Raw genomic sequence first — 13168 nt, 5'->3', positions numbered from 1 at the left:
AAAAGGCAGTCATGCTTCGTCATCCCACTCTACTGGGTCTTTTGCTCTTTTCGTTGTCATCTGTATCAGAGGTTTAGCTAGGACTGCAAATCCCACAATCCACTGCCTGCAGTAACCTACAACTCCAAGAAACATTCTGATTTCTTTCTGTGTCTGAGGGAGATTCATGTTTCTAATTATTTTGATTCTTTCATAGGTAACTCGTCTAACGCCTCTTTCTATCTGGTGCCCCGGATACTTTACAGATGTGTTGCAGAATTGCAACTTCTCAGGTGACTCTTTATACCCTCCTTCTGCCAAATGATTCAGCAGTGCAATGGTATCAACAACACAGTCATTTCGAGTCTTAGACGCCACCAACAGTTCGTCTATATATTGCACCAGCACAGACTGTCCGGGCAAGACCAAAGATTCAAGAATTTTTTTTAATATCGGATTGAGAATCAATGGACTCTCTGTGTTGTCCTGAGAAACACAGTTCCAAACGTAGACATGGTTGTCGAATTTGAACGAGAAAAGATATTTGCTATCTGGATGTTATGGTATGGAGAAAAATGCATGGCACAGATCTATTACCATGAACCATCCGGCTCCCACGGTATCTGATACAAAATCACTGCAGGATTTGGCACAACGGGACAACATGGGACGACAATTTTAATAATTTTGCGAAGGACTTGTACGACCCTATATTTCCAGCTCAGTTTCTTTATGCCAATTATCGGTGCATTACACGGACTGCTGATTATTTCTTGTAAAATGCCTTGTTCAACCAAACGCTTTATTTCTGCTGCAACACCTGCTTTTATTTCTGGGCTCATTTTGTATTGTCAAATGTTTGGGTAAACTGAACCTTCTTTCACTGTCACTTTTGCAAGGTCAACATTTGCCATTAATCCTACATCTTTCCCAGTGAAATCCCACACTTCAGGATTCACTGTATGCTGCAATTCTTTTGGGAGGTCTTCCACTAGCATCTTTTTAATTTCTGTTTCTTGTTTGGCCAACATTCATTTATAAACTCCATCTTCATCTGGGGTTTGAATTTCAACACCACCTGGGGTGCAAAAGATTGTGCAATTCATTTCGCACAGCAAGTCCCTACCTAATAGGTTTACTGGACTGGAGTCACACACTACAAACTTGTGCATTTCTTTGAAATTACCTATTCTGATTTCCATGGGTTCTGTAAGGGGGGTAGTAATTTGTTTATTAGAAATGCCCACTACTTGGATCGCTTCTCCAGAGAGGGGTAGGTTTGGAACGGGTGCTGTTCTCACAATAGAACGGATAGAGCCAATATCCATCATTCCCTCTCAATTTGTGGTATCCACCTTGTAATTTGATTGGCTCCCAGAATCTGGGATAAGTGGTAACTGGTTCTGTATTACCTGTTGCTGTGGCTTCCTTAACACCCCATTCTGCGTCTGTGGATTCAAATTATCGTTTTGTACCCAGTCGGCCTTTAGACAGACTTAATTTTGTCTCTCCGTGTTGTCTCTTCCCCTATACTCCCTTTCTCACCTTCCCTGCCCCCTCCCCTCTACGCTCCATTTATTTTGCCCTCCATGTTCTTTAAATGTTTTCCCATTGAGACCTAGCTATTTGGCCAATGCCCGGTGGAGCTACCTGATAGCTATAGAGGAGATGGGTTTTGGGACTTCCCCCTCGACCGTCACCACCCAGCCGGACTTTGGGCAGACTTTCCTCCGTCTTTCTGCCATATCTCCCTCCTACCCCTTTCCCCTTTCTCCCTTCCCCTCTACACTTCACTTATCTCGTCTGCTATGCTCTTGTAATTGTTTGTCTAGCAACTGATGTAAATTGGAACTGATGTAATCTTGTAATTTTGTGGAACCTCATGTAAAGCGCTCTGATACCTCTGGGTCTAGCCAACGCCATATAAAACTCTTAAAATAAATAAATAATACAGCTTTACACTTGTTCTCCAATGCCCCATTTTTCCGCACCCATGACAAGGAAATTGCTTCTTGGCCTCCTCTCTGTTCATTCTACCTCTTGGTTTACCCCCATTTCCATCTCCTTGGTTCTGATTATTTTTCAATTGATTTAACTGAAGTTCCTATTGCTCTGCTAATTTTACTTGGGCCCACATTACCTTTTCTTCTAAATTCTTTTGTTTATTGTCCATTTCATCCCCACAATATTTTGCATACTTAAGTAAGTATCTATTGGCTTGGCCTGCCAGAAGATTTTATGATCTTTAATCATTTGCAAAATTTCTGTTTTTAGCCCGGACACAAATCGATAAATAAAATGTGTCATGTCTTTAGTGTCAATGCTTTCTAAACCACTGTACTGCTTGAATACCTGTAAAAGGCGTTCATAATATGCATGTACTGATTCATCTTTATTTTGGGTAGTTCTGTCTATTCTTGTCCAGTCAGTTTCCTTTGGGGGTACTTTCCCTTTCAAGTATAGTATTACTTGATTATATTTCTTCATAACCTCATCTGATGGAGCTCCTGTCTTCGGGTCTCTATGGTACTCCTCATTAGGCCAATCAACCGCTATCTTACATTCTGTCCATAGATCCACAGGAACCACAATGTTTCATAACCCATCTAAATCTTTTAGCAGCACTTTTGAGAATGTTACAAATCTTTCAACCCACTCTACAGGTTTCTCTTTGAGTTTCGGTAAATCATTTGTAAATGACAAAATATCTTGTCGGGACCATGGGACATGCACATAACCTCCTCCGGGCACTTCTCTCATCGGGCATAACCTTTACATTTTTTCGGGTTCTTTTAATAAATATTAGTTTGCAGTATTTTTCGCTTGGGCCTCCTCCTTTTTCTTTGCCCATCTAGCTTTCCATTTGTCTAAATCACCCCACTTCTGTAATAATGACAGGAACGCCTTGATCTGCACTTTACGTCCTGACACATTAATTTTTTCTAAAACTTTGTCAGAAAATTCAGCTCTGTAAGGTTTCTGTAAAACTTTGGGTTTTCCAATATCAATTCCCATTTCAGAAGCCAAACTCGTTAATTTTTCATGAAATGTTTTAGTAGTGCGAGTGATGCTTCGACATATAAACAACAATTCGTCTTCATTGAGAGTGTTTAACCTATCTAAACCCACATTTCCAGCCATAATTTCTTCTAATTCAACTCTTAATTAAAAAATATCCAATACCTTTGGCTGTGATTTTGGTTTTTCTATTTCTCGGGACCATCTATCTATTTCTTCTGGGGTTACTACCGTAGCACTTCTTGTACCTGAGGATGTTTCCATCCGTACCTCTCTAGAAGTTCCAGGAGTGTTTTTCCTGACTGAATCATCCACCGGTTCCCTTATAGGTAAATCCATCAGGGAAATCACTGACTCGCATTTACTTGCTTGGTCATCAATTATCAAAGATACAGTCTCCCACTTGAATCCCAAGGTCAGTGTACATATTCTAGATCCACATAATGTGTCTTCTCCTGCCTTCTGGTGGTTGGGTTTGGATAACATTTTGATTACATTCCCAATTTGTTTGGGGTGTCATTCATAGGTCGACTCAGTTTGACTAGTGAATGAGGTTGACCCAAAGCCTCTAGTGTCCCACACTTGATATGTTGTCTTCAGATAGTTTATTCTGCCTTCAGTTTGGAGACGTGTGTTGGAGAGACTGAAAACGAAGAAATGTGGCTTGTTGCTGGGCATCTTCAACAACTAGGGTCTTTGTCTTTGGGATACAAAATGAATCTGGATCATACCCAAAGAGTAACCATAATCAATGAAGTATATGAACACGAAAATAAAAAGTAGTTATACTGGACCTGTTTTACAAACAAAGCTGTAGAGTAAAACTTTTACCTTTGTTGTTTTCACTCAGGTTAAATCAAAATATGTATGACCAATGTAGAGTTCAGGGCCAGAAAGTGATGTTATAAGTATTGAGAACAGTTGTGATAGAAGAAGAAACAGCCATCTGAGTAAGAGAAGATTTCAAATTTAAAATGAAAAATAGATATATTGCAGTTCTTGTAGCTAGAAGGCCAGCAGTTTGAAGTTTACAACCAGGTGGTAATGTTCAAAGTATCGAAGGTAGTTATGATGAAAAGAGAAACAGCCGACATGTATCACTGTAACTTTATCAGGGCTATGTTGGTTGATAAAAGGAAATAGGAAATAGTAACGTAGTCCTGTCCAAAAGGTCTCCGAGGCTAGGTACGCCAAAATGTAAAGTGATGCTGATGCAGCAGTCGTGTCGCGGAGGAATGTGACCGGAAGGTATGGCTGTGGCATTCAGACACCACATTTGTTCCTGTTACTGCAGCCGACAAATGTCTCCAGACATCTCCCTTATTCACATTTGGGTTACTTTACCTTCATTCTGTGGTGGTGATGACGGTGGTGGTGGTGGTGGGGGGGGAACGGGAGGTGGCAGTAGCATATACAAGATGAATCATGTATTTGTGGAGACTTCCTCTCTCCGTGCATTTTGAAACTCTTTCTGGGGAGGCTGGCAGGTGGCTGATATTCAAGGTTTGTAGTTGAACGTTCTACGGAATGGCCATAATACATATCAAATATAGCTTAGATAGGAGTGAGGATCCCACATAGAATTATATAGCACCTTTAGGTGGTCTCCCATCTATAATGTTGGCTAGAAAAAAGGTGGATATATTTCTAATGTTAAATTGCATTTTCTATGAGTAAGCAAACCATGTCAATATTACTCTAAACCGAAATTTAGCAATATATTAAACATATCTTTGCCTGTTTTTGATTGTGTTGAATATTTTGCTTCACCTGATGGATCAACTTTTATGTTTGGAACCAAGGTCAAAATGTTGTCACACTGATGGGCAAATTGAATAGAGACAACTAACTAGTAGCCATGATGTGTGATTAATTGAGACAAGAAGCCTTGCTTGATGGGACAGAGTACATGGTTTAGTGAAAACAGAAGACCAGTTTAATGAGGTATGGTGTGAAACAAAGAGATTAATTAGTGGGTGCAGATGTAGGGCTAGCGTGGACCCAGAGATGGGATTGAGTAGGTGATGCTGCAAGTTTGAGTGGGACAAGGCATTGTCAAGTAAGACAACAGACAGTCAATTTGTCCAACATGTGTGGTTGAGAGGTACAAGATATGACCTAATGGGGGAGCAAAAGACTTGACCATATGGAGAGGCATGAGGCTTGGCCTATTGTCAATGCATTGACTGTCAGTACATATCTCCCGTCATATTTTATTCTATGTTTTCAAATTTCATTTGTTTATTTGTTTTCATTGTAAGAAGAGAAACAAGAGATATGATTTGTTTAGTCTTTTAGATTACTTCACTTCTAAATTTCGAATATTTCTCCTTTCTTAACACATTCTAAATTTCTAATATTTCTCCTTTCTGAACACAGGAACATCTGTCTGTGAGCCACAACAGTCTGACCACACTGCATGGGGAACTCTCCAGCCTGCCCTGCCTACGGGTAAGTCCAGAACTCCAAAACCAATTAACCCTGCTCCCTCCCAAGTATGCTAGTCCCCACCCAATGCTTAGAATGACCGGGCCTTTCAGAGTGATCAAAGCCCTTCAGGAGCCACTCTGTGTACCTGCCTTCTTATCCATTCTTCCATATGTGATCTGGTCTTGCAATCTGTGGCAAGGAATCTATTTAGTAAACTCAAAGTAAAACACAAATTTGCATTCAAAATCAAACTGATGGATCTCTCTGACTTCTTTAATGATGTGCTACAAAATTCTTGATTAATATGAAAGCTCAATAAAGTAGAACACTTTATTTTTTGTGTTGTATGTTAACCGGGTCTGGTTGCTCAGTGGACTAATGCATCCACTGTAGGAGCCTGTGTTCGACCTCATGGTCACATGTTCAAATCCCTGCGGGTCCACTCAGCCTTTCCTCCTTGTGGGTTCGATAAAATGAGTACCATTGAGTTGTGTAACAATAAACATCTGTTATTCAGTGCCACAATACCCTTGAGATATGTGCACTTCACAAATACACGTTATGTTATTCAGTGGAAAAAATAGCAAGTTTCTCCTGTTAATATTGGGAGCCGAGAACGTAGGGAGAAGAGGGGTTGGTCTCAAATAAAAATAAAATGTTGGAATCTGCCACTGTGTATACACAGTATTTCCAAGTAGTGTTACGTTGTATATGTACTCTTCAGAATGTTGTTGAACTGGTACACAACAATCAATGCTTTGTATGTACAAATCTGTCCAACTGCAGAAGTGATGCCTAACTAACACAGCAACAAGGGATTAGTAGGGTTAACCTTGGGCTCTGAGATGGATTCTGACTTGGTCAGAACTCCAGCTCAGGCTGTTCTAGTCTGTGATGGTGGCATAGACCTTCCCACCTTACTAGTATGTCCCACCAACTTGGGCAAGTTCAGGCAACAGCCTTTGATCAAGGGAAAATAAACAAAGGCATACATGGATAAAGGGGCCAGTGTCACTATTGTGACAGAGAAACGTGTGTACCCTGAACAGATCATACTGGGACAAGAGTACCAAGTCACCAACGCTAGCAATGTTAGGACTGACCATTCCTTGGCAGTTGTGAATCTCAGCTGGAGAGGGGTAACTGGCCCTAAAAGAGTTGTGGTATCTCCAGCCCTACCTGTAGATAGTCTGTTGGACAATGATCTAGAAACTTCAGACTGTGCTGAAGTGGAGTTCAGGACTCATGCAGAGATAATGGGCATCTCAGCTAGTGCATTTGCTGTCACCAATGCTCAGGCCAAACAGCTCAGCACTCAGGGAGCACTGGATCCTCAAAGACTGGACCATATTGCTCCTACCAGAAGGAACAGGAAGTGTAAGGAATTATCCTCCTCCCAAGCGAGGATCAGTCTCCTGAGGGAGATGATCTCAATCCCTGTGAAGGAACTGTCCCATAGGAACTTGGGCCTGACCAGGCAGAGTTCTTTGCGGCAGGGGTCCCTTCCAGGGCAGACTTTAAATCAAATCAAGGGCCATTTATGGAGCGCACAAATCACCCGAAAGTCTCATGGCACTTGCGGACAGCTCGGAGGTCAGCTTGGAAAGGGAGGGCTAGTTAGTTGTCGAACAGCCATGTCATTAGCTCTCTGCGGGAACCGCTATGATCAGTGATGTTGCGGAGGTGGGGGGGCAATTTGTTCCAGAGAGCGGGTGCAAGAAAAGAAAATAAGCTTCCCCCATTCCAGTACGGATTCTGAGAGGTGTGAGAAGTGATCTATTGCTGGATCTCAGAGTCCTGCGAAGCTGGTACCAGCTTAGTTTTGTGGCCCAATAACCCGGACCTCTACCATACATATTTTTGTGTGTTAACACAAAGGGTCTTAAAATAAATTTGCTTCCTGACAGGGAGCCAGTGGAGGAATCTCAGATTATGGACCGAAGGGGATTTTGACGGGAGGTTAAGGACAAGCCTGGCTGTGGTGTTCTGCAGAACCTGAAGCCTGGAAAGAAGATCTTCATTTATTGAGGACAGCAGGGTATTTCCGTAATCCATACGGTTGATGATCAGTCCTTGGACTAGTGGTTTCCTGGCTTCTATCAGAATCCACTTGAAGACTTTGCGTGTTACGCATGATGCCAAAACATGAGCCAATTATATTGCTGACCTGATTTTTCATTGATAATTGGTTATCCATTTGGATTCCTAAATTCTGTACTGTCTGTCGTGGGACTGGGAAGGGCCAAGATTTAAAGGCCACCAGTCACTAGACCAATGTTTGTGAGCCTTGCCAAACAGTAGCATTTCTGTTTTACCTATGTTTTAGTTGCAGATGATTTGTACTCATCCACCTGTCAACATGGAACATGCAATCTTTAAAATGTAATTTTGTTTCAGTTGGATCTGGACCAAGGGTGATCAGGATCTGAGTATCATCGGCGTATGATACAACATCAAAGCTGAAAGATCTGATCACCCTGGCCAGCAGAGTCCCGTATAGATTGAAGAGCGTAGGGCTCAAAATGGAGCCCTGCGGCACTCCCATCCTAACTGGCCTACTACATGAGACTGTGTCGCCTATCTGTACTGTGGTAACTCGGTCCGTTAAATAGCTTCTGAGCCACTTCAGGGCCTTCCCACAGACACCAATCTCTCAGAGCCGAAGTTCGAGGATGCTGTGGGAGATGGTAGCAAAAGCTGCTGATAGATCTAGCAGGACGAGAATAGATGACTGCCCTCTGTCCAATGCTAAGCTGATGTTATCGGTTACTTCTACCAGAGCTGTTTCTGTGTTATGGACGGCCCTGAAGCCTGATTGTGATGGGTCCAGTGGTCCATGGCTCTCGAGATGGTTAACAAGCTGTTGTTTGACCAGTGACTCGAGCATCTTCCCGAAGTGAGGGAGCAAAGAGATAGGAAGATAGTTAGAGGGATTTTAGGGTCTGAGGTAGGTTTTTTGAGGATTGGCCTGGCTCTGGCCGCTTTCCATATCTGAGGGACCTCTGATTGCGACAGTGACCTATTAAATAGGCCAGTGAGACTGTCGAGCAGTTCTGTAGAGATGATTGGTATGAATTGTGATGGCACCGGGTCCACAGGTGAACCCGATTTGGTTTTTAACATGGCTCTAGCCACTTCCTCTGGTTTACACTGGGAGAATTGCTCAAAAATAGTACGAGAGCCCGTAGATATAGTGGAATAGTTACCTAAGAGGTTTATATTGTCTTGAGGTGGAAAGGAGTTATGAATTGCATCGATTTTATCATCAAAGAATTTAGAAAGAGAATCCGTCCAGTCCTGTGGGATATGGGCGTGTGTCTGAGCCGAAGGCATTGTAAATTCTTTTAAGATTTTATAGAGCTCCTTATTTGAGTTAGCCACCATTTCTATCCGATTTAGTAGAAAAAAAATTGTTTGCCTAATATTCTCCAGATAACTGTGGTGGATACAGCTGTAATTTTTGTAGTCCGTCGGATCTTTAAATTTTCTCCATTTCCTCTCTGCTCTCCTACAGGAGAGCTTCTCTATCTTCAGTTGCTCCGTAAACCAGGGAGCAGCTCTAGATTTGATTTTAGCCCTCAAAGGAGGTTGCTGCTTGATCAATGTTGACTTCTAGGCTATTTTGTGGGGGGCTAAAATAGGTTGTTAAGGAGGAAGAGGTGACTTTTCGCCATGACCTTCGCCATGTTGATTCATGCCCGTAGACAATTTTGGTAGTGTGGACTGGAATAGCAAATTTGAATACATCATGGTCTGACCATAGTAGGGGAAATGGAGGTTCTACAATGATATACAAAAAAGATCTGAAACATTCAGATCCAGAGAACCTAGCTAGCTACTGAGACATTACACCATTGGGTCTGTTTTAGGAAAAACTAAATAGAACAGGGAAAGAATTTTTTTTCTTTATAGTCCCCTCACTCACCGGAGTTTTCTCACGGTGACATGCTTCATCATAGGGGCTTCCCAACCCGCTGCGGGTTGAGGCGTGCTACAACTCACGATATTGCGTAGGAGCACTTTTTTGTGAAGACTGTGTCGTGTAATGTGAAAAGGGGAAAGTGAGGTGGAGTGATAAGGGTTAAAAATATCCTACTAGTGAGCTAAACTAACTTTATTCAGGCGCCTAGCGGATACATTAAAAATGGGGTGGTTTACTAGGTGAGCCGGTTCTATTATGAAACACAGTACCCTAGTAAAAAGTCAACTAGTTTCAAGCTGTACCCCCCAGCTCTTCTTCAGGACTACACAGGGTCCCGCCCTGTGAGTACCACTCCAAAAAGAACGTGAAAAGTATGCCTATATTAATATATGAATATACATACTATTTTTCTGCAAATCAATGGCATATCTGTAAAGAGAAAAACACTTCCAATGTTATAGGTTCAAAACCAAATCGATATTAGAATTACCAAAGGTCTTTTTTACTTTTTCTTATTTCATATCTAAGTAGTGTCAAGTGACATTCATAGAGAAAAAGTGTATTCATAAAGATTAATTACACCTTCACCCGTTTTGCATACACGCTCCAAAAACGAGTGATCCCCAAGTGTAGGAACGCCCTTAGTGATATGCCTGTGACAATATATACATTAATTTAAAAGGCACAAATGCGGCGTTGTCTCTAGGTTCAACACAAAACATGACGGACATACAAACAATAAACGGAGAAACAAAAACATACTTTTTCAGAGGCTTAACTGAGCCTCATGGTCAATCGCGGGAAAATTATTTGTCCCCGTAAACACCTAAAAAGTGGAATAATCAGAGAATGGTATAGGTCTTAAATACCTGGGTTTCGGTACGCATTTAAAAAAAAAAAAAAAAAAAACGCGTGGACCTCATAACTATTCTATTTCATTGACTAAGACAGATCTTACTTGTTACGAGGCTCTGTTGTTGCGGAAAGCCTACTCGGCTTCCCTTGAGACCGGCGGACCCTGTCTCATTCACACAGCACGAATATGAAGCTTCCCTGATCCTGGTCTTGCTTCCGGTTGGGTAGCTAGACCGCGTTTGTTATTCAAAGATGGCCGCTCGTGTTGGAACCGAACGGGAGCCATCTTTGAATACTCGGGATAGGTAAATAAACAAATACAAATGAGATGTTAAATATACAATATAAAAAGGTAGACATAGACAACATGTGAAGTGACTTACGATTATCTCAGAATATTCATTTAACGATCTTTCCATATAGAGACCTTCAGGGCATGATCGTTCACAGAGGGTGTGTTGTGATGAAAATAAACACAGATCCTTTACATTGTTTATCATTGTTTTGCCAAAAGGCCCCAAGGGATGGTATCATTTAATCCCTGAGTGTCAGTTTTCAATTTATATACCCACCGTTGTTCTTTTTCCAATAGACGCTGTTCCAAATTGTCTTGTCCATACAGTTTTTCAAGGATTACCCACTTCATATCATTTGGCGTATGATTGCATTCAATAAAATGGGATATCATTTTGGTCGTGATCTTTTTCCGTCTGATATTGCTTCTATGTTCTACTATCCTGGTGCTGGCTTTTCTAGTTGTCATGCCAATGTAGTGTAAATTGCAATTACAGGTAATCATATACACTACACCAGAAGTGTTGCAATTGGTGAAATCTTTTATTTCCCAGGTCATGTTATTGTTGAATGTTATTCTCTTCGTGATATTTGTCAAATGACAGACACTACAATCCCCACACGGGTAATGTCCTGTGGGCACTGTGCTGATGGTTCTTTGTTTTGGGTTCCTGTTTTCCACTTTTGGGCGAGTATGGACTAGATAATCTCTCAGGTTTTTTCCTCTTTTGTGACTGAACATGGGTTTTGGTATATCTAGACTTCCGCAGTTCAGGGTGCGCCAGTGTTTTCTGATGATATTGGTTACCATGTTGGAGGCAATGTTGTAGGTGGTGATACATATAGGTCTTTTTTCAGAGGTATCTTTGATGGTTTTTGGTTCCAACAATGCCTCTCTGTTATTGTTGGCAGCCAACAATAACAGAGAGGAAACCTATAGTGCAGCATTTCTAGATGATATTGCTGTCTTTAGCTCCACCTTGGAGGATCACCTGGTCCACCTCAGAAATGTTCTGGAGGCCCTGCAGAAGGCAAGCCTCACTATCAAGGCAATCAAGTGCCAGAAAAGGCAGAGCAAGGTTGTATACTTGGGTCACCTGGTAGGTGGATGCCACGTTCAGCCATTGGAGTGCTAAATCCAGAACATCATGGCTTGGGTTGCTCCCACTACCCAGACTCAGAGCTTTCTTGGGCTTGACTGCGATTCTCCAGGAGGTTTGTTAGGGGTATGGGTCCATTGTGACTCCCCTCAATAATCGCACCTACAAGAGAATACCTAAGAGAGTTCAGTGACAGCTGTCAAAAGGCTTTCGAATGCCTGAAGCAGGCTATGCGCACTGCTCCCATTCTGCAAAGTCCTGATTACTCGAAAACCTTCATTGTCCAGACAGATGCTTCTGAGATAGGTGTGGGAGCTCTTTTGTCGCAACTTAATGCAGGGGGCAGGACCAACCAGTAGCTTTTATAAGCTGAAGGGTGATCCCCAGGAAGAAACTTTGGTCTGGTATAGAGAGTGAGGCCTTTGCTGTGGTCTGGGCCTTGAAGAAGTTGAAGCCATACCTGTATGGTACTCACTACCTTGTTCAGACGGACCATAAGCCCCTCTTATGGCTTTAACAAATGAAGGATGAAACTCTGGAATCCCTGTGGCACCTGAGAGGATTTATGAAGCTGGAAATCTGCAGGGAAATAGAATATACCCAGAAAAAGTATTAATATGGGTAAGTAACGGGGGCGTGGCTTGGACGCCGAGGAAGATGGCGGTTTGAAGCGTCTCTCCTCCCGCCACGAGCGTCTTTACCTACATTCGGAACGCCTTTCCATACTTGCAGCGGGGATGTGACCGAAGATTTGTGCATCGGATCACTCCCTGACCATGCTGAACTGATTCCCGTGTCCGGGGCTGCAGCGGATCAAAAGCTGCACCGACGGAGGCTTCGGGCGCTAATGGCGGCAGCGCGGCTGTGGGACGGACGGCAGAGCGCGAAGTGAGCCTTCAAAGAATCACAGCGGAAAACTCGGCAGCGCAAGGAAAGCTGCAATAGGTGAGCGCGTTTGCGGTCATTAGCGCTCGGGGGCAGACAGCTGACTTTTGCCGATCGAATGAGTGCAGTGGGATCGGCCATGCAGAGACTTCACTGACCTTTACCAAGATGGCGGCCGCCACTCGGTAATTCCTGAGCACCGAAGCAAGGTCTCTTCACACGTTAACCTTAGCTAAAAAGACCGTTTTTGACGCCAAACGAGCACTGCTGGTAACCAAGTAGACATGTGAGAAAGGATTTAGTTGCACATTCAGAAATCCAGAGAGAAAGGATAATCGCTGTTCTGTGTGCCTACAAAGCACTCTCTAATGATTCAGATGCACGTGTTGTTCACACTGGCTGATGTTTCTGCGCATGGAAACCCAAGTCTGCGGAAATGAACACATGAACACATGAATTGCTCGACATCAACCCACAGGGGGCTCCCTAATGTCCCAGTCTCAGCTAACACCATGTGCAAATGATAAATGAATAAATGGGTCGCCCTACTCCTCAGTTGCCTGCTGCGTAATGCTATTAATGTCAGTGATCTAGGTGCTGGCTGACTAATCTCCTACTCAGGCTGGTGCTGTCTGCTTTGCGCTACGTGAGTACCGGAAGAGAGCTCTTAAGTTGCTGCCTAAGC

General features: G+C 42.7%; 1 protein-coding gene across 2 annotated transcripts in view; it reads left to right on the top strand.

Annotated features, from left to right (window-relative positions):
* Positions 1 to 13168, top strand: part of FLII (FLII actin remodeling protein) — a 241054-nt gene that overhangs the window by 53210 nt on the left and 174676 nt on the right. For both annotated transcript variants that reach the window (XM_086940706.1, XM_086940705.1), the window contains exon 3: positions 5377 to 5448. In XM_086940706.1, coding sequence (XP_086796832.1) covers positions 5377 to 5448 — 72 coding nt within the window. The remainder of the gene's footprint in view (positions 1 to 5376; positions 5449 to 13168) is intronic.

Source organism: Lissotriton vulgaris, chromosome 10 (assembly GCF_964263255.1).
Source record: "Lissotriton vulgaris chromosome 10, aLisVul1.2, whole genome shotgun sequence".
Lineage (NCBI taxonomy): Eukaryota > Metazoa > Chordata > Amphibia > Caudata > Salamandridae > Lissotriton > Lissotriton vulgaris.
This window is presented reverse-complemented; position numbering and strand designations above follow the sequence as displayed.